The sequence below is a fragment of the Mustelus asterias genome, chromosome 10 (genome assembly GCF_964213995.1).
Source record: "Mustelus asterias chromosome 10, sMusAst1.hap1.1, whole genome shotgun sequence".
Classification (NCBI taxonomy): domain Eukaryota; kingdom Metazoa; phylum Chordata; class Chondrichthyes; order Carcharhiniformes; family Triakidae; genus Mustelus; species Mustelus asterias.
This window is the reverse complement of record NC_135810.1, coordinates 110,827,720-110,849,865: the sequence shown is the minus strand read 5'-3', so window position 1 is coordinate 110,849,865 and position 22,146 is coordinate 110,827,720. Positions and strand designations below refer to the sequence as shown.

Here is a 22,146-nt window from a genome sequence, read left to right as displayed (position 1 = left end):
TCTATGAAAAGATCCTACTTTTTTGTAGATGAGTGCAGAATCCAAACTTCATGCCAGATCTGGAGAGAATGTCCATTTTCTTGCCTTTGAATCATTTCTCACAGTAAACCTGCCCAAGTGGTATTTTTCTTTTTTTTTGCTGGAGTCAACTTGGAGTATAAAAATTGTTCCACGTGGAGGTTTAATCTCCTATTCCCCCTACAATTACAAAGTTAAAATAAAAGTAAAGTTTATTTATTAGTCACAAGTAAGGCTTACATTAACACTGCAATGAAGTTACTGTGAAATTCCTCTAGTCGCCCCAGTCCAGCGCCTGTTCGGGTCAATGCACCTAACCAGCACGTCTTTCAGAATGTGGGAGGAAACTGGAGCACTCGGAGGAAACCCACGCAGACAGTGACTCAAGCCGGGAGTCGAACCCGGGTCCCTGGAGCTGTGAGGCAGCAGTGTTAACCACTGTGCCACCATGCTGTATATGATTGTATACACGGTGGTGGTAGATGTCTGATCTGTTGTTAACCCATCTGAAAGAGAATTGACAAATGTTATGAAAAAAACTCAGTCAAATTTTGAGGTACTTTCAAATGCTCAGTGAGATGTGTGGGTTAGGTGGACTGGCCATGCTAAATTGCCCCTTAGTGTCAGAAGACTAGCTAGGGTAAATGCATGGGGTTGTGGGGGTAGGGCCTGAGTGGGATTGTGGTAAGTGGAGAGTCGATGGGCCGAATGGCCTCCTACACTGTATGATTCTATGAAAGATCCTATGAGAGATTGCACCATTTCTTTAATACTGTGTCATGTACATCAGGAAGAACACAAACTTTCACATTTGATCTTTGTTGAGTTAGTTGGTCTCAGCCAGAGCACTATTGACATGAACTGTTGATCTATATTCCTCGATCACTGAGAAGAAAATCAATCGCTAATCCTATTTCTAATTACTATCAGTGACCCCACCCAAGGTCAAATAGGTACTTGACACTCCATCTAGGTTTACAAAGGAAGTAATGACATGCTGGAGGAGTGGTGACACGATTGGAACTGTAGTCAAAGAACGATACAGCACAGGAACAGGCCCTTCGGCCCTCCAAGCCTGCGCCGCTCATGTGCCCAACTAGACCATTCGTTTGTATCCCTCTATTCCCAGTCTGTTCATGTGGCTATCTAGATAAGTCTTAAATGATCCCAGCGTGTCCGCCTCAATCACCTTGCTTGGTAGTGCATTCCAGGCCCCCACCACCCTCTGTGTAAAATATGTCCCCCTGACATCTGTGTTGAACCTTGCCCCCCTTGAACCTGTGACCCCTTGTGTTCGTCACCTCCGACCTGGGAAAAAGCTTCCCACTGTTCACCCTATCTATGCCCTTCATAATTTTATACACCTCTATTAGGTCGCCCCTCATCCTCCGTCTTTCCAGGGAGAACAACCCCAGTTTACCCAATCTCTCCTCATAGCTAAGACCTCCATACAAGGCAACATCCTGGTAAACCTTTTCTGTACTCTCTCCAAAGCCTCCATGTCCTTCTGGTAGTGTGGCGACCAGAACTGGACGCAGTATTCCAAATGTGGCCTAACCAACGTTCTATACAGCTGCAACATTATATGCCAACTTTTATATTCTATGCCCTGTCCAATAAAGGCAAACATGGCATATGCCTTCTTGACCACCCTCTCCACCTGTGCTGCCACCTTTAAGGATCTGTGGGCTTGTACACCCAGGTCCCTCTGTGTGTCTGTACTCCTGATGGTTCTGCCATTTATTGTATAGATCCCCCTTACATTAGATCTACCAAAATGCATCACTTCGCATTTATCTGGATTAAATTCCATCTGCCAATTCTCCGCCCAATGTTCCAGCCTATCTATATCCTGCTGTATTCTCTGACAATGTTCATCACTATCCGCCACTCCAGCAATCTTTGTGTCGTTCGCAAACTTACTGATCACACCAGTTATATCTTCCTCCAAATCATTTATATATATCACAAACAGCAGAGGTCCCAGTACAGACCTACAACTGGAAAAAGACCCCTCTGTCTTCTAGGGCTAAGCCAGTTCTCCACCCATCTAGCCAGCTCACCTTTTATCCCGTGAGATTAAACCTTTTGCACCAGCCTGCCATGAGGGACAAGCATGAGTTACAACTATTAGGCACAAGGAAAACAGAATTGGCAGAGGAAGGAAAATTGAAGATATGTTGGCCCAGAATTTGGTGGGTCCACAGTCATTATTCATGATTTTAAAAACACAATCTGTGGCAAGCGAGGGGGCTGCAAGCCAACACAAATTGCTGGATGCGTTGTGGGACGATGCCAATTGCTTCAAAAATGGAGTCTCATCTTTCGTCTCCCCATGAGTTTCAAGAAATTGCCAGATTTGCACTGTAAATATGAATTAAACTCACCCCAAAAGGCTAAGGCTGAGAATAGAGGGATCTTTCTCATGATGAGACTTATATTTCTGCAATGACACTCCACCCCGGAGGCCGAAAAAAGATACAAAAGTCTGAGGTCATGTGCCAACCGACTCAACAGCTTCTTCCCTGCTGCCATCAGACCTTTGAATGGACATACCTCATATTAAGTCAATCTTTCTCTACACTCTAGCTATGACTGTAACACTACCTTCTGCTCCCTCTCCTTTCCCTCTCTATGAACAGTATGCTTCGTCTGTATAACATGCAAGAAACAATACTTTTCACTGTATACCAATACATGTGACAATAATAAATCAAATCAAATCAGTTGAACTGACAATATCTCATTTCCCGTAGATAGCAAACTGTCCCAAAAGGTTTTTATGTTTTTCTCTTCCTCTCCGCCCGCCTCTTTTTATTTCACTCTTAATCCAAATCTTTTCTTCACTCCCTTTTCTGTATGTATTTTGGCTATACTTCACCGGGTTCCTTCTTCACCACTTTCTCCATCCCTAATTTTAATTTGTTAAGGAGATAAACTATTGGTCCTCAAGTTTCAGATGCCCCTTTGCTCTCGTTATCAACTTCCAGCAATTTGCAGAGCAAAACAATCTAGAGCCACAGGATGAGGAAACAAAATTAAGCTGTTGGGGCTCCAGCCAAAATTCTGAGCCATGGCCTTTAAAATTCAGCTGCAATATTGTATTAGACTGAAATGTAAAAGAACTGTTTTTAAAATTGTGTGTGTTTACAGAACATATCGACGCTCATGAGAAACCACAAGCAACTCCATTTGAAGATTCCAATTGGTCATTTGAAGCGCTGAAGTCGCCCGTTAGACAGCAAATTCATAGGATGTTTCTGCTTCGAGTTAAACTCATGCACTTTGTCAACAGCCTGCATAACTATATAATGACCCGGGTGAGGCTTCCTTTGTAAATAAGAGAAATGTCAAATAGATAAATGTTCAACTTTTGATTTCTTCAGTAGATCCTGGGATAGTTCTGTAAAGTTTTAACAGCTTTTTTGAAAGCTTGCCCTGCGGCTAAAGCTTATTTCTACCATTTTCTCTCCATAAAAGATTTGCATATTACAATTTCGTTCCATTATTTTTTGCGTATCTCTTCCCATACCAAACTGGGATGTGGAGTTGCTGGTGTTGGACTGGGGTAGGCACAGTAAGTAGTCTCACAATGCCAGGTTAAAGTCCTGATGTGGAGATGCCGGCGTTGGACTGGGGTAAACACAGTAAGAAGTCTAACAACACCAGGTTAAAGTCCAACAGGTTTATTTGGTAGCACGAGCTTTTGGAGCACTGCCCCTTCATCAGGTGAGTGCTCTGAAAGCTCGTGCTACCAAATAAACCTGTTGGACTTTAACCTGGTGTTGTTAGACTTCTTACTGTGCCAATACCAAACTGGTAAATAAATATGCTACCTGCAATCTCTGCCAAGATTGTTGTTGGAAAATCTTTCCCTTTTGTGACATTATGATTTTAGTGTTATAGATGAATCATAGAATCCCTACAGTGCAGAAGGAAGCCATTTGGCCATTCGGTCTGCACCAGCTCTTACCCAGGCACACCCTGTAACCTCACATACTGATCCCACTAATCCCCTTAACCTATATATCTTGGGACCCTAAGGAGCAATTTAGCACGGCTAATCAACCTAACCTGCACGTATTTGGTCTCTGCTATTTCTTCCTCAATATTTTAAAATACATAGATTCAAACACTCCAGAACAGGGACTTTATTCTCTGAATTTGTTTGACACATTCACTTTTAAATTCATTTGTCTCATTGCTCATCTTACCATTCAATGTTATATCTCCCTGGTAAACACCAAAGCAAAATAATTATTTACTAATTCTGCCATCTCTCTACCATTACCCGTATGTCTTAAGTTCATATAATGTATAATCCTAATCATTGCACATTACTGCCTTACAAACAAATGAATAATGTTGAGAGAATATTATATCCGTGGTGAATGGGGAGGAATATATTTATTTTTGTCATGTAAAGAAGACATGTTTCCTTTCTCTTGATCATCCATATGAAGGATACAGTGGCAGTATTTTTTGGGTCAGTTGTATATTTTCATATTAAATTCTTACCCAAAACTTTTGACCCCTAAGCTTCCCGCAAGAAATAAATAATTATGTAACTATACTACAGATCAGAAAAAACAGATTAAATAAAGCCACATGATTAAATTTGCATTGTAACCAGAGAAAATGAACAAGATATGATAGTTATGAATCTAAGTAGCACACACACATTCTGGAAATCACTTTATTCTTGTTATACCTTTGTATACATTATCAAACCTCTTCCTCTTGGTACTGAGAAACTTTGTACGTGATCTACCTGTAATCCCCCTGTAACATAGTGAATTTGGGATGGATCTTTGCAGTTTGGGAGAATTATACATTTATAAATGGAGTCAAAATTGAATCCCAAAGAAATTCATAATTTTTTGTACTTGCCCAGTAAAACTTCTGTATGCTACTGATCATAAGATCATAAGAAATAGGAGCAGGCGTAGGTCATTCGGCCCATCAAGCCTGCTTCACCATTTGACAAGGTCATGGCTGATCTGATTGTGGCCTGAACAGCACTTTCCCGCCCATCCCTATAATCCTTATCCCTTGTCAATCAAAAATCTGTCTAACTTGGCCTTAAATATATTAAAGACCCAACCTCCACTGCTGCCTGTGGAAGAGAATTCCAAAGCTAATAATCGTTTGAAAGAAGAAATTCTATCTCCAACTTAATTGGAGACCCTTACAAAAGTCCTCTCAGCATCTACCTTGTCAAGCCCACTTGGAATCTTATATATTTCAATAAGATCAACTCTCATTCTTTTAAGCTTCAATGAGTATAGGCTCAACCTCTCTTCATAAAGCAACCCCTCCATCACAGGAATTAGCCCACTGAACTTTTGTTGAACTGCTTCCAATGCAAGTATATCTTTCCTTAAGTAAGGAAATGAAAACTGTGCATATTAGTCCAGGTGCAGTTTCACCAATACCCTGTGCAATTGCAACTTCCTTACTTTTAGAACATAGAACATAGAACATTACAGCGCAGAACAGGCCCTTCGGCCCACGATGTTGCACCGACCAGTTAAAAAAAAAAACTGTGACCCTCCAACCTAAACCAATTTCTTTTCGTCCATGAACCTATCTACGGATCTCTTAAACGCCCCCAAACTAGGCGCATTTACAACTGATGCTGGCAGGGCATTCCAATCCCTCACCACCCTCTGGGTAAAGAACCTACCCCTGACATCGGTTCTATAACTACCCCCCCTCAATTTAAAGCCATGCCCCCTCGTGCTGGATTTCTCCATCAGAGGAAAAAGGCTATCACTATCCACCCTATCTAAACCTCTAATCATCTTATATGTTTCAATAAGATCCCCTCTTAGCCGCCGCCTTTCCAGCGAAAACAATCCCAAATCCCTCAGCCTCTCCTCATAGGATCTCCCCTCCATACCAGGCAACATCCTGGTAAACCTCCTCTGCACCCTCTCCAAAGCCTCCACATCCTTCCTGTAATGTGGGGACCAGAACTGCACACAGTACTCCAAGTGCGGCCGCACCAGAGTTGTGTACAGTTGCAACATAACGCTACGACTCCTAAATTCAATCCCCCTACCAATAAACGCCAAGACACCATATGCCTTCTTAACAACCTTATCTACTTGATTCCCAACTTTCAGGGATCTATGCACACATACACCTAGATCCCTCTGCTCCTCCACACTATTCAAAGTCCTCCCGTTAGCCCTATACTCAACACATCTGTTATTCCTACCAAAGTGAATTACCTCACACTTCTCCGCATTAAACTCCATCCGCCACCTCTCGGCCCAACTTTGCAACCTGTCTAAGTCTTCCTGCAAACTACGACACCCTTCCTCACTGTCTACCACACCACCGACTTTGGTGTCATCAGCAAATTTGCTAATCCACCCAACTATACCCTCATCCAGATCATTAATAAATATTACAAACAGCAGTGGCCCCAAAACAGATCCCTGAGGTACACCACTTGTAACCGCACTCCATGATGAATATTTACTATCAACCACCACCCTCTGTTTCCTATCCGCTAGCCAATTCCTGATCCAATTTCCTAGATCACCCCCAATCCCATACATCTGCATTTTCTGCAGAAGCCTACCATGGTGAACCTTATCAAACGCCTTACTAAAATCCATATATACCACGTCCACTGCCTTGCCCCCATCCACCTCCTTGGTCACTTTCTCAAAAAACTCAATAAGGTTAGTAAGGCACGACCTACCTGCCACAAAACCATGCTGACTATCATCTATCAATTCATTACTCTCCAAATAACTATAAATCCTATCCCTTATAATTTTTTCCAACATCTTGCCGACAACAGAAGTGAGACTCACCGGTCTATAATTCCCGGGGAAGTCTCTGTTCCCCTTCTTAAACAATGGGACAACATTCGCTAACCTCCAATCTTCTGGTACTATACCAGAGGCCAACGACGACCTGAAGATCAGAGCCAGAGGCTCTGCAATCACTTCTCTTGCCTCCCAGAGAATCCTTGGATAAATCCCATCCGGACCAGGGGATTTATCTATTTTCAGACCCTCCAGAATATCCTGCACATCCTCCTTATCAACTGTAATACTGTCTATTCTACTCCCCTGCAACCCAGTGTCCTCCTCAGCTATATTCATGTCCCCTTGCGTGAACACCGAAGAGAAATATTGGTTCAATGCTTCACCAATCTCCTCCGGTTCCACACATAACTTCCCTCTGCCATCTATAACTGGCCCTAAACTTGCCCTAACCAACCTTCTGTTCTTGACATACCTATAGAACGCCTTAGGATTCTCTTTAACCCTAAAAAAAAAGTTTTAAGTTGCATCTGTCTTGCAATCAAGGCCAGCCTTCCGTTTGCCATCCTAATTACTTGCATGCTAACGTTTTACTTAAGCGTAATTGCCGGGTAGAGTTTTAATTTTATGAAATGTGTTTTGTATAATGTATACAAAATAAAATGGTTATTACACCAAGAAAAAATTTGCTTTATGTTAAATGCTTTTAATTTCTATATTAGTAAAATCCAAGGATTTCTGTTTCAAAATTGTGAGTTAGCGTGATTTGCATGTTATGAATGCTGCCACTGAATAGCTACAACTAAAACCAATTGCTGTTTAATATTTTTCAGATATTGCACAGCACAGGTCTGGAGTTTCAGCACCAAATTGAGGAAGCTAAGGATTTGGACCAGCTGATAAAAATCCATTATAGGTACCTGTCCACAATCTATGACCGATGTTTACTTCGGGAAAAGGTGAGTTCGTTTGGAAGTTCGGTTAAATAGATTTAAAGGCAGATCCCAACTCTAGAACCAATATTGGCGATCTTTATTTAAATTAATTAACAGCATGTGCACGATTGGTGACCAACTGCTTCCACGTTCACAGATGTGGACGGCGAGCAATTACTTTACCAAAGTAACAAGTGCTTCTTTCAAATCTGCCTATTGTATTTTTGTTCCAATAAACTGTACCGGCGAGAGTATTGCATGTAAAATATTAATATCGGTGTTGTGAAATTTCTTTCAGATAAGCTTTGTAAAGGAAGCAATCATGAAAGTTTTGAATCTGGTGCTTATGTTTGCAGATCGTTGGCAGACTGGTTTAGGAGTTTCAAAGTACGTGGAGCTATTTTTTTTTTGGTTTCCATTTAAGTGTTGACAGTAGTTGCATTGAAACTAATGGCCTGATCTTTCCTCTCTTCGTTGGTTGCATAGGTGCATGTAAAGCTTCAAATTCATGCCCCTCTCCATTCCAGCATTCTATTCACCATTCTCTTTGCCAGGGCCATCAGTAAGAGAAATATCGGCTTATAGAGTTTTTAAAGTTTATTTATTAGTGCCACAAGTAGGCTTACATTGACATTCACTGACGTTACTGTGAAAATCCCCTAGTCGCCACACTCCGGCACCAGTTCGGGTGCACTGAGGGAGAATTTAGCATGGCCGATGCACCTAACCAGCACGTCTTTCGGACTGTGGGAGGAAACCGGAGCAAACCCACGCAGACACGGGGAGAACGTGCAGACTCCGCACAGACAGTGACCCAAACTGGGAATCAAATCCGGGTCTCTGGCGCTTGGAAGCAGCAGTGCTAACCACTGTGCTGCCCAAGATAGTGCAGCAAGCTTAAATCTGACACTTGTTTGATGCACTAAACCATTTCAGATTTTTTGTCATTGATTGGTGGGACACAAGTTTGATCCTCAACTTCAATTTCACCGTTTCCTAAAAGAGCACAACTGTTACCAAAAATGAGTAAATGTTACTTGTACTTTATTTAAAATGGGGGTGAGTGTTAGTTGTGTACCACAAGTCCTGTAATCCATCACTTAATCTTTGCATTTAATAATTTTGATTTTTTTCTCTCAAATATTCTCTTGAGGATTTTTTTGGTCTGTGTGCGCTGCACTAACACTTTCATACTATAGGGGCTGCTTTTGCTTATCATTTCAATCTTAAGTTTTAAACACCTGTACTTGCTCCACATTTATTTATTTTTAAAACTTCTTTGATAGTTCTAGTGTTCCAGGTATTGGAGTGTAGAATTCAAATCATATTGGGTTTGGTGAGAGTTTCAGTCTTTTTATGAGGCTGTTCCAACATTTTAATGTCCTCAGTTATTTTATCCGGGATTATTTGACTTCAGTAAAGCTTTAGCAGCCAACTTCCATTTCATAGCTGAGCAACAGAGGGAAGCTGCTGTAATTATGTATTTTCAGGTTTGTTGGCAACCAAAAAGGTTTGCAAAACGTATTGGGAAATTGAAATAACTGAGGACTATCTGATCTGACTTTTTAACCTAATGAAACAACTCTACCTAGAATCTCTTTATTCCAGAATGTTTTCTTCTTTCTGGATTAGCTGAAGACTTATTGATTGTAAACCCGACAATAATTATATATTCATTGAATTATCCCTGTAGAATTGAATCCATTGAGAAGATGGAATCGGATTTCAAAAACTGCCACATGTTTCTGGTGACGGTATTAAACAAAGCTGTTTGTAGAGGATCGTTTCCTCATTGTGAGTGTATCTTTGTTGTTTTTTAATGTTTTGACTCTGTATTAGGGAAGGGAATCGGCAGTGAACCTGATGAGGAGTTAATGCTTTAATAAGAGGAGGAGGAGAATGAGGAAACTACTGAAAAATAGGAGGAAGAGAAATGGTAGCAGTTTATTTAACCCCACTGCATTGCTGTTTGTGGAACATCAGTTCTTCAACTTCCTTGGAAGAAAATGCGAAGAGAAGTAGTTTTGTTTCAAACGCTCCAGTGAAGAAATTAGTTTGCGTATTGTCATGCCCAGCCAAGACACGCAGGCTTGCATCGAAGAAACCCATGCAGTTAGCAGTGCTGCTTATACCTTGAGAATCAACATAGCATAATGCAAACAAATTTCTCCCCCCCTTCACAAGTACCAATTTGATTGCCATAATGTCCTTAGTTGGGATATGTCCCCGTTCTAAGTTCTTTCAGTGATGTTAAATATGAGGGTGTTCTGGAGTAGCTCAATTGGAAACATCAATTGGTTCAAAGTGCATTGACTCTTGTATAGGTAATTGTGGCAACTATTTTGTGATGTGGAGATGCCGGCTTTGATCTGGGGTAAACACAGTCTCATGACACCAGGTTAAAGTCCAACAGGTTTATTTGGCAGCACAAGCCACTAGCTTTCGGAGCGCTGCCCCTTCATCAAGTGAGTGGGAGTTCTGTTCACAAACAGGGCATATAAAGACACAAACTCAATTTACAAAATAATGAATCATCATTATTAATAAATCATTATTTTGTAAATTGAGTTTGTGTCTTTATGTGCCCTGTTTGTGAACAGAGGTCCCACTCACCTGATGAAGGGGCAGCGCTCTGAAAGCTAGTGGCTTGTGCTACCAAATAAACCTGGTGGACTTTAACCTGGTGTGAGACTTCTAACTATTTTGTGCACAGATAGATTCCACAAAATAACAATGGGAAGAATCAAATGTCATTGTGATTTGTTGAGGGAATGTTGTTGGTAAGGACACTGGCAGGATGAATAGTACTGTGTGATCAGTGATATATGCATGGACAAACATTTAGGACTTGAGTTTAATTTCACATCCAAAGGACGTAATCTCAAAAATGCAACACTCCCTCAGCACTGCACTGGAATGTCATCTTAGATTTCATACTCAAGTCCTGGGGAGGGGCTTCTTTGTTAGTTTCCTAATATTTAGTGCCAAGGAGTGGAAATAGCCGCCCAATCTGAGCTGCAACAAGTGAAGAGATGTGAGCGAAGATTAGTTATCTCCTAGCAAGATGATGTGAAGTCAGACTAGAAATTTGAAGCATAGAAACAGGAGGAGGCCATTTAGCGTTTGTCAATGAGACGTAGGACCTAATTTCAGATACTCATTATTGCTTCATAGACCTCAATTATTACCTCTAATTAACAAAAACCTATCGATCTCATTTTTTAAATTAATAATAGATTTAGCATCAGTTGTCATTTGTGGAGGAGTTCCAAACTCCTACCATCTTTTGTTTGTAGAAGGTGTTTCCTAATTTTGCTCCTGAAAGGTCTGGCTTTAATGTTATCCCTGATGACTATGTCCCGATTTCCACACACCCCAACCAGTGAAAATTGTGTGTGTCTATCTACCCCCTCTGATCACCTTAACATCGTGATAACTTCTATCAAATCATCCCTTAATCTTCTCTGTTGCAGGGAGTAAAATTCTAGTTTTTGTAACCCCTCCTTGTAACTCAACCTCCCCAAAAAGCCAGCTATCACTTTAGTAAATCTATACTACCCTCACTCCAAATCCAGAATTGCTCACAATACTCCAGGTGTGGTCTGATCAGGGCTTTGTATAGCTGAAGCATTACTTCAACCCCATTGTATTCTAGTCCTCTTAATATAGAAGACAACTTTCAATTGGCCTTTGTGACCATTTTCTGCACCTGCTCATGACATTTTAATGATCTATGTTTCTTGAACCTCCAAGTTTCTTTGAACTTCCACTGTTTCTTCTACCTTTTCACCATTTAGAATCCTGCTCTATCTGCTTTGCGTCTGAAGTGGATGACCTCACATTTGCCTCACTGTCATCTCTTCGTAATGTTACATTTCTACCCACACAACTTGAAAAGCCACTTATCTTTGTGTCATCAGCAAATCTGGATATGCAGCTTTCTATCCCATCATCCAAATCATTAATAAATACAGTCAGCAGTTTGTGTCTTATCCCTTCTAGCCACTGGCTACAGAGTGCATTGCTGGTGGCATGGGAGCAGACTACCTATGTATCCTGATTGATGCCTGATGATCGATCATACAAAAATAAAATTAGAACATGGAAATGGGCAGTTCGACTCGTTTGATGTTCATCTCTCACCTAAACAATAGTTTTAATCCCATAGACCTGCACTGTTCCTATAGCCCTTTATTCCACCTTTACTTGAACCACCTACAGTATTTAACCTTCTCTTAAATGTTGACATGCTCTCTCCAGTCGTGCATTCCAAAATGCTCTATGTGGGGGAATGGATTTCTCCTGCTCCTTTCTATAAAGCTCATGCATTTAATCTTATATCTTTGTCTCACCTTTGATCTCTCATCTACTGAAAGCGGTCTGTTTCAAACTCCCTATTCCTTTATAATTTTAAACAGCTTTATCAAAACACGCTGAAATCGCCTGCATTGAAATGAAAATAGTCTCAACCTTTTAAATCTTCCTTTTGAATTACTGATCACTAATGCCAGACAATATTCTAGTAAGTCTGCTGTACTTATCTATATTGTCTCAATATCATTCCTACAGTGGGGAGTACACACAACTAAAAATATGAAAAGGATAATTACCTTTGACATTAGAGACCAGTTTGTGATGAAATGTGAAACTTTGTAAATGAATTGACATAGCTAATAAATCCTACCAAAACATTTTGAAGTACAGCTGTATTAATGATCAAGCATGACTTTAATTGATAACTTGGTTTCTCTTTAACTTCTCAGTGGAATCCCTGGCATCATCTCTAATGGCAGGAATGGAACAAAGCTAACAGTAAACATCATGAAGGCACCTGGAAAGATCTCCGTGCCAGAACATCTGCATTTGAAATGGATAATACCTAAAGTAATCTCGAAACCCATTTTTATTGAGCTCATCAAGACTTGCAAATTGTCTTCGATGGTAGGGGGGTGCATAGAATCTTCACCTAATTGTGGTGCTGGCCAATAACTCAATGTTCAACAACTCTTGTACAAATAGTTGCATCGGCCAGAAGGTGTTCATTTTACTGCAGGATTTAAGAGTTGAATCAGTGGCTGAACATTTGTTCTCATCAATGGGATGGCTGCTAAATGTTGCAGACTGCATTAGTTTTGAAGATGCTGATCATTTTATTGTTTCCAGTAAGAATCATGTAGTCTCAGTGAGACAAGTTTCTATTTTGTTTATCTTTCATTGCCTGTAAACTTCAAATCCACAAAAAAAAACATTTTAGCTATTTGGATCTACTAAATGAAGCTAATGTAAAGTTAATAATAAAGCTGTCACTTAAGGGATTCATCAAATTAACAAAGCTTGTTGTGGTCCCAGCATAAAAGCATGTAGGTGTGTTTTCTTTCATTTCTGAACCAAAAAGGAATATTCCCTGTATAAGTAACGCCCCGTGGGTACGATTTTACCAAAACAAATTCTAGGTGCCAAATGAGAATGAAAAAGGAAGAGTATTGCACCCATTTTTTTGGGCGAGCTTCCAGATGTTATCTCATGGCACTTAGAATTTTTAAAAATCCCAAATGTGATTCTCGCCAGTAAGGGTGGGGGGGAAGGCAGTTCTCACTGGGAAGCCAGCTGCTGACTATTAGGGGCATCACTACACATGCACACTGATCTCGCAGTGCGCTGTGTAAAAATGTACATAGTGCACTGGGAGATCTGTCACTCCCCCCACCCCGCTGGACATCCCCCCCACCCCCCCCCCCCCGATCCCCAATGCAGAGTACACCCCCTACCCCCCTCCACGTCTTGACCCCATTCCCCTTTATGGGCCTGCCCCCTTCAGGCCCAATGGACTGGTGTGACGAGCCGGTAAGATTGCCACACCCCCCCACCCCCCATATCTGAGATTTAACCAGTATTTTAATAATATATCTTGGACTCAAAACTAAATTTCTTGTTTCATCTGGAGTCTAGATTGTCGATTCAGCAAGCTAAAATGGGAGTAAACAGATATTTTTTTTTATATGTGGTTTTGTAAACAGAAGAAGTTAAATAAACTGAGGTTATACTCACATTCACTAAAACTTGGCAGTTTTCCACTGCAGGTGCTATCTCGGCGCTCACTTGCACAAAGGACTGATTTGTTAACCATAAGTGCAACTGGTCAGCCTTCTAGAGAGTAAAGAAAATACTGTAGACTCCACCCAGATTAAGAACAGTTTAAATATATTTTTAGTAAGATTTGCAAGATAAGACAATTTCCGTTGATCTCAGGCGGGAATTTCCGGTCTCGCCCGAGTGAGGCTGTAAATTCCTGCCCAAAGGCTTGAGACTAGCACACATGCAAATAGTTCTCTTCTGGTGAATTATTGTGCATTCACTTAATGCTTCTTACCCAATTTGTATTTCTCCCCAAGATACCCAAAACTGCACTCTAAATTCATTATTGCTTCAACTACAGAGCAAATACGTGTCTTCTCTACACTCAAACTCCCAGTAGCCTTGTAGTATTTCTTACCTCTTAGAGTTGAAATCTTTGTCTTTGCACGGTAGCACAGTGGTTAGTACTGCTGCCTCACAGCGCCAGAGACCTGGATTCGATTCCCGGCTTGGGTCACTGTCTGTGTGGAGTTTGCACATTTTCCCCATGTGTGTGTGGGTTTCCTCCCACATTCTGAAAGACGTGCTGGTTAGGTGCATTGACCCGAACAGGCGCCAGATTGTGGCGGCTAGGGGAATTTCACAGCAACTTCATTGCAGTGTTAATGTAAGCCTTACTTGTGACTAATAAATAAACTTTACTTTATGACATACATTGAGCTCTCTACTGTCTTTCTCTGTCACTTGACTACTGTCGCTAGGCAACAGCCCAATTTTTCCTACTTTTTTTCCGACATCACTAAACCTTTAACCAATTTTAAACCCATCTCTTTAACTTAAGGGGTTGTAAGACCTCATTAAAATGTAACTCACATATGTATATAAACAAACCTGAAAGATTGACCTTTCAGCTACAGGTCCACCCAGTCTTCTAGGTATCGACTCTCATCCCAAACCTACATGAAACTGAAACCTTTTTACCTTAACACACAAATATATATATTCAACATATAAATTCTACATTGTTCTGAACAATGGTAACCTCAGGAAGTTGATGGTGGGCCTTTCAGAAATGATCATGCTATTAAAAGTGAAAGGAAGATGATCTCTCTTGTTGGAGATGGCCACTGGCTAGCACTTGTGTACAAATGTTACTTGCTACTTGTCAGTCCAAGTCTGAATGTTGTCCAGATCTTGCTGCAGGCGGCCATAGACTGTTTCCATATTGGCGGAGTCAGGAATGGAACTGAATGCTGTGCAATCATCAGTGAACATCCTGACTTCTGACTATATGATGGTGGGAAAGTCATGAAGAAGAAGAAAATGATTGGGCCTGGGACACTACCCTGGGGATCTCATACAGGGATGCTTCAACAACTGCAAGCACCTTTCTTTTCGCCAAGTCTGACTCCAGCCAATGGAGCTTTTCCCCCCTGATTTCCATTGACTTCAATTTTGTTACAGTTCCTTGGACACGTGATCAAATGCTGCCTTGATGTCAAGGTCGTCTCTCTCCCATCAACTCTGGAATTCATCTTTTTGTCCATGTTTGGATCAAGGCTTAATGAGGTCCAGAGCTTATTGTTTCTGGTGGAACCCACAATAACAGCGATGAACAGATTTTTTGCTGAATAAGTACAATTTGATAACACTGTTGATGACACTATCTGTTACGTTACTGATTATTAAGAGTAGACTGATGAGATGGTATTTAGGCAGATTGGGGAGTTTTGAGGAGTGTTTTGAAGGAAAAGAGAGAGGTTAAGAATCTCTTCAGTGTAAAAGGAGGCCATTCGGCCCATCAAGTCTGCACCAACCACAAACACACCCAGGCCCTATCCCCGTTATCCCTATTTACTCTTGCTAGTCCCCCTGATACTAAGGGGCAATTTAGCACGGCCAATCAACCTCACTTAGCACATCTTTGGACTGTGTGAGGAAACCCACGCAGACACAGGGAGAAGGTGTAAGCGCCACACAGATGGTCACCTGAGGCCAGGATTAAACCAGGGTTCCTGGCGCTGTGAGGCAGCAGTGTTAACCACTGTGCTATCGTGCCACCCCAAATGAGTTCTTACTTAAGATCTTTAATTCAAGCTATAGCAGGGAAGCCTTGTCCATTAGTGACAGACAGCATGGTTTTGTAAGAGGGAGGTCGTGCCTTACAAATTTGGTGGAGTTTTTTGAGGAAGTGACAAAAACGGTTGATGAAGGAAGGGCCGTGGATGTCGTCTATATGGATTTCAGTAAGGCATTTGACAAAGTCCCACATGGCAGGTTGGTTAAGAAGGTTAAGGCTCATGGGATACTGGGAGAAGTGGCTAGATGGGTGGAGAACTGGCTTGGCCATAGGAGACAGAGGGTAGTGGTCGAAGGGTCTTTTTCCGGCTGGAGGTCTGTGACCAGTGGTGTTCCGCAGGGCTCTGTACTGGGACCTCTGCTATTTGTGATATATATAAATGATTTGGAAGAAGGTGTAACTGGTGTAATCAGCAAGTTTGCTGATGACACGAAGATGGCTGGAATTGCGGATAGCGAAGAGCATTGTCGGGCAATACAGCAGGATATAGATAGGCTGGAAAATTGGGCGGAGAGGTGGCAGATGGAGTTTAATCCGGATAAATGCGAAGTGATGCATTTTGGAAGGAATAATGTAGGGAGGAGTTATACAATAAATGGCAGAGTCATCAGGAGTATAGAAACACAGAGGGACCTAGGTGTGCAAGTCCACAAATCCTTGAAGGTGGCAACACAGGTGGAGAAGGTGGTGAAGAAGGCATATGGTATGCTTGCCTTTATAGGACGGGGTATAGAATATAAAAGCTGGAGTCTGATGATGCAGCTGTATAGAACGCTAGTTAGGCCACATTTGGAGTACTGCGTCCAGTTCTGGTCGCCGCACTACCAGAAGGACATGGAGGCGTTAGAGAGAGTGCAGAGAAGGTTTACCAGGATGTTGCCTGGTATGGAGGGTCTTAGCTATGAGGAGAGATTGGGTAGACTGGGGTTGTTCTCCTTGGAAAGACAGAGAATGAGGGGAAATCTAATAGAGGTGTACAAGATTATGAAGGGTATAGATAGGGTGAACAGTGGGAAGCTTTTTCCCAGGTCGGAGGTGACGATCACGAGGGGTCACGGGCTCAAGGTGAGAGGGGCGAAGTATAACTCAGACATCAGAGGGACATTTTTTACACAGAGGGTGGTGGGGGCCTGGAATGCGCTGCCAAGTAGGGTGGTGGAGGCAGGCACGCTGACATCGTTTAAGACTTACCTGGATAGTCACATGAGCAGCCTGGGAATGGAGGGATACAAACGATTGGTCTAGTTGGACCAAGGAGCGGCACAGGCTTGGAGGGCCGAAGGGCCTGTTTCCTGTGCTGTACTGTTCTTTGTTTGTTCTTTGTTCCACGAGGTAGCTCACAGATTCTCCAAACAAGGGAATAGAAGGGTTAATAAACTGTTAGGTTTGGTTACAGGCTATTTGCATGAACCAATAGAAATTGTACACTTACTCTAAAGTAATCAAATCTAATTAAACTAATTACTTCATTTGCTTCCCACAATAGTATTTAACCAATTACAACAACTCTACGCTTGCCTAATTACAATATCCAATCATCAACAAGGCATGCACACATAGCTATACTATCAACAAACCTGTCTGTGGTCCTTGACGTGGTACCCTGAGCAGTGAAATGGCTTCGATCAAAACGCAATCTGGGGCTGTTATCTGGAAAGCAGTGATGGATGTAGTTACAACCCTCTTTGGTCTATCAAAGCCTCCATTGTCCATTTTTTTTTCAGCTGTACCTTGTAGCCCTAGCAGTTTCTCAGGAACTTTGCTGCAGTCAATGATTTTTAACCCGCTCACCTTTCATAATAAGTGTCGTTTTTTTGTTGCGGATTCAAATCCTGCTCCAGAACTTGAGCGCCCAAATCTTGGTTGACACTGCAGTGCAGTTCTGAGAGAGTGCTGCATTGTCAGAGGTGCTGTCTTTTGGATGAGATGTTAAATGAAGGCCCGGTCTGCCCTGTCAGATGGACATAAAATATTCTATGGCACTATTTTGAAGAGGAGTGGAGGAGTTTTCCCTGATGCCTTGACCAATACTTATCCCTCAATTAACATCACGAAATCAGATTATCTGGTTTAATATCACATTGCTGTTTGTGGGGGAGTTAGTTGTCTGCAGATTAGCCACTGTGTTTCCTACTTTGCAACAGTGGTTATACTGCTCAAAAGAGAAATGTCTTAAAATGGTTGTAAAGCACTTTAGGTAACCCCCAGGCTGTGAAAGAAACTATATAAATGCAAGTCTTTTTCTTTTTAACTCGCCATATCAGTGTTTGTAAGAGCAGCAATGAATCTGGATTCACCAGTTGTAAACTTGATACTTTAACGTTAGTTTATACTAGTTACTGAGGCGAAGTAGTGAAAAAGTTGAGAACGTGAGTCATAGTTGAGATGATTATCTTATTCCGAGGGTGAGAACATATTCTATTTATAGCAATTGTAGGTTTTCAACTGGAAATAAGAACGTGTATTTTTTGTAGCTTCAGAGAATTAGCTACTGTTTTGTGTTAATGTCATAGTACTCCAATGCGGGACAGTGAGATGGAGCCTGACAGATCATGGCTAGTAGTATCTGAAAGCCAGAATACTGCACGGTGTGGAGTGCAGAACAGGTAAGAGGCAATGGTGGGGCAGCAATGGAGAAGGTGGCTTCTCAGTGAGGCACTGGCACACTGAGCTGGAGAGAGTGGCTGAGCGAATACGCAGAGTGCCGAGAATCACCGGCTCTGAGGATCATGCAGGGTTGTGACCTCAAGGGATATGAGCGGCAGCCCCAGGCTTGAGGTGAGTCCAGCAGTGGAGGTTTTATTGGAGTTACAAATAAGCTTACATTAACACTGCAATGAAGTTACTGTGAAAATCCCCTAGTTGCCACACTCCAGCGTCTGTTCGGGTACACTGAGGGAGAATTTAGTATAGCCTATGCACCTATTGGCGAGTACTAGTGGAGCCAGAGGGCAGGGATTCTGCTGTAATCATCACAATCAGGGTGACTAGTATTGTCAGTCAAAAAGTGTCACCATGTGCAGGTACAACAAATATTGGCACCAGTAAACAAGCAGATGGGTGTGTACTAAAGATGCCACTGGTGGTAAAAATTGATTTTGATTTGATTTGATTTATTATTGTCAGATGTATTAACATACAGTGAAAAGTATTGGTTCTTGCGCGCTATACAAACAAAAACATACCATTCATAGAGAAGGAAATGAGAGAATGCAGAATGTAGTGTTACAGTCATAGCTAAGGTGTAGAGAAAGATCAACTTAATACAAGGTAGGTCCATTCAAAAGTCTGACAGCAGCAGGGAAGAAGCTGTTCTTGAGTTGGTTGGTATGTGACCTCATTTTGTATCTTTTTCCCGAAGGAAGAAGGTGGAAGAGAGAATGTCCGGGGTGCGCGGGGTCCTTAATTATGCTGGCTGCTTTGCTGAGGCAGCGGGAAGTGCAGACAGAATCAACGGATGGGAGGCTGGTTTGCGTGATGGATTGGGCTGCTAGTGGGTGGATTGAACCCAATGCAAAGCAAATGAAGTTGGGCAAAGACGTATTCCAATTGACAGCAGGAATAGTGGGAAATTAAGGTCTTGTGGTGAACCATCGTTGGTTCCCACTGGATAGTACTGAGCCAGGGTCTGGCCAGTACTACAAGGATGTACATATGTTACTGTTGGGTTGTGCTACTTGTTGCTGTTGGGGTTAGGGTGGGGTTGTTACACCTTTGTACTGTAGTGTTGTGGTACATCCCAGTCGGGCTCCGCCTCCTGGGAGAGGTATAAAGGTCCCTGCTCTGGCTGGGACCCCTCAGTCTGGGATCGTGTATATAATTATTGGCTGCTTCATTACAGTAAATAAAAGCCTTTATTTCCCGAGCATCTAGCCTCGTGTTTGATAACGCGCATCAATTTTATTTACTGTTGTTAAACTCTCGTCGAAGAAAAAAAAAAGAGAGTATGGAGCAGATCCTGAAGCCGGAACGCCTTACACTAGATCCACGTGCGGTGGGCGCCTCTAACACCTTCGACCACTGGCTGAAGTGCTTCGAAGACTACCTGGCAGCCTCCGCAGCGGTCACCACAGATGATGACAGACCTCCGGGTCCTCCATGCGAGGGTAAGCGACACTGTCTACCTCGCGATCCGTGCGGCCATCGAGCTTCTGAAGAGGCGTTATATCAAACCGCCCAATGAAATACACGCTCGTTACCTCTTAGCCACTCGACGACGGCAGTCTGGCGAAACGATGGAGGAATATGCGAATGAGCTCCTACAGCTAGCCAGGAGCTGTAACTGCAAAGCTGTGTCGGCTGAGCAGAGCATGAACGACCTCGCCCGGGAGTCGGATCGTCGTACATTCGACTTAAACTATTGGAGAAAGGTAATCTTGACCTTACCCAGTCAATCGAGCTAGTGGAGATGCTGGAGACGGCCTCCAAAAGCTTAGTATTGTATCCAGAAGACCACGTGGAGACAACGTGGCAGGAGCAGTCGCCAATCCCTCCTCGTCCCTCGGGTTCGAAATGCTGCGTAATGGCGTGCTCACACTCGGACCAGACGACGGCAGCAGCTCCGGGCGGCCCGCGGTGTTACTTCTGTGGGGGAGCGAAGCATACTCGGCAACGGTGTCCCGCTAAGGCTGTGTTGTGCTCCGCCTGCGGTAAGAAAGGGCACTATTCGAAAGTGTGCCGATCTAAATCTAGGAACGGCAGTGCGGCCTGCGATTCTTCAGAGCTCGGCTCTTCGTCGTCGAAATCATCGAGGGGTTCATCCACGTGCGAGGCCAGGACGACGCCATTACGGTCGACGGAGTCGGAGGTGTGTGACCACCAGGGGTCGCTGAGTTTGGCGCCATCACCCACGTGCGACCTATGGGAGCGGCCATGTTGGTCGGCACCGACCACGAACGACCAGCAGGGGTCCTCCTCGTCGATTTCAGCTGCCTGCAGTGGCGCTCATGAACCAACGGTGGCGTCGATCATCCTGGACCAGGCCAAGCCTCATAGACTTGACAAATCTATGATGAACATCCAGGTAAATGACCACGTGATTTATTGTCTGTTTGACAGCGGGAGCACTGAGAGCTTTATCCACCCAGACATTGTGAACCGGTGTAGACTCCGGATTCAACCTGCCAAACAGACAATCTCTATGGCATCGAGGTCCCGGTCTGTCACCGTGCTAGGGAGTTGCGTGGTAACTTTGACGGTGCAAGGCACAGTTTACGAGCGTTTCAAGCTCCTAGTGTTGCCGTACCTTTGCGCGCCAATACTTCTCGGACTAAACTTCATGGTCCACTTGAGGAGTGTAACCCTACAGTACGGTGGACCACTCCCTTCACTGGCAGTGGGAGAACAGCAGCAGCCTCCAAATTGCCCAACGTGCCCCGCCTGTAGCCTCTCGACGCTGAAGATCACCACACCCTCCCTGTTCCAGAATCTTGTGCCAGGCTGCAAGCCCATCGCGACTAAAAGTAGGCGTTACAGCGCTGAGGATCGGATCTTCATTAGATCTGAGGTTCAGCGGCTCCTCAAAGAAAGGATCATACAACCCAGCACTAGTCCGTGGAGGGCGCAGGTCGTGGTGGTCAAGAGCGGGAACAAACCCCGGATGGTCATTGACTATAGTCAGACCATTAATCGATACACGCAGCTGGATGCGTATCCTCTCCCGCGCATATCTGATATGGTCAATCAGATTGCGCAGTACCGGGTGTTCTCCACCATAGACCTCAAGTCTGCCTACCACCAACTCCCCATTCGCCCAGAGGACCGACAATACACGGCTTTTGAGGCGGATGGTCGCTTGTATCACTTTCTCAGGATTCCCTTTGGTGTCACCAATGGGGTCTCGGTCTTCCAGCGTGCTATGGACCGAATGGTGGACCAGAACGGGCTGCGGGCTACCTTCCCGTACCTGGATAATGTCACCATCTGCGGCCATGGCCAGCAGGACCACGACACGAATCTCCTGAATTTCCTACGCACTGCATCTCGCCTGAACTTGACCTACAACAGGGAGAAGTGTGTGTTTCGTACGCGCCGTTTAGCCATCCTAGGATACGTGGTGGAAAACGGGGTCATTGGCCCTGATCCAGACCGTATGCGCCCCCTTTCTGAACTTCCCTTGCCTGCTAGTGCAAAAGCACTGAGAAGATGCTTAGGCTTCTTCTCTTATTATGCGCAGTGGGTTCCCAATTACGCGGACAAAGTCCGTCTGCTCATTAAGTCCACGACTTTTCCTGTAACGCCAGAGGCACGATTG

At 43.3% G+C, this 22,146-nt stretch overlaps 1 protein-coding gene across 2 annotated transcripts in view; it reads left to right on the top strand.

The window, feature by feature from the left end:
* Nucleotides 1-14,518, top strand: part of tubgcp5 (tubulin gamma complex component 5) — a 60,265-nt gene extending 45,747 nt beyond the window's left edge. The window contains exons 19-23 of one of the 2 annotated variants that reach the window (XM_078222423.1): nt 3,172-3,338; nt 7,637-7,762; nt 8,037-8,125; nt 9,432-9,532; nt 12,502-14,518. In XM_078222423.1, the coding sequence (XP_078078549.1) occupies nt 3,172-3,338; nt 7,637-7,762; nt 8,037-8,125; nt 9,432-9,532; nt 12,502-12,548 (530 nt within the window). In that variant the 3' untranslated portion in view covers nt 12,549-14,518. The remainder of the gene's footprint in view (nt 1-3,171; nt 3,339-7,636; nt 7,763-8,036; nt 8,126-9,431; nt 9,533-12,501) is intronic. The other variant, XM_078222424.1, reaches the window with a different exon arrangement.
* Nucleotides 14,519-22,146: the final 7,628 nt, after the last annotated feature.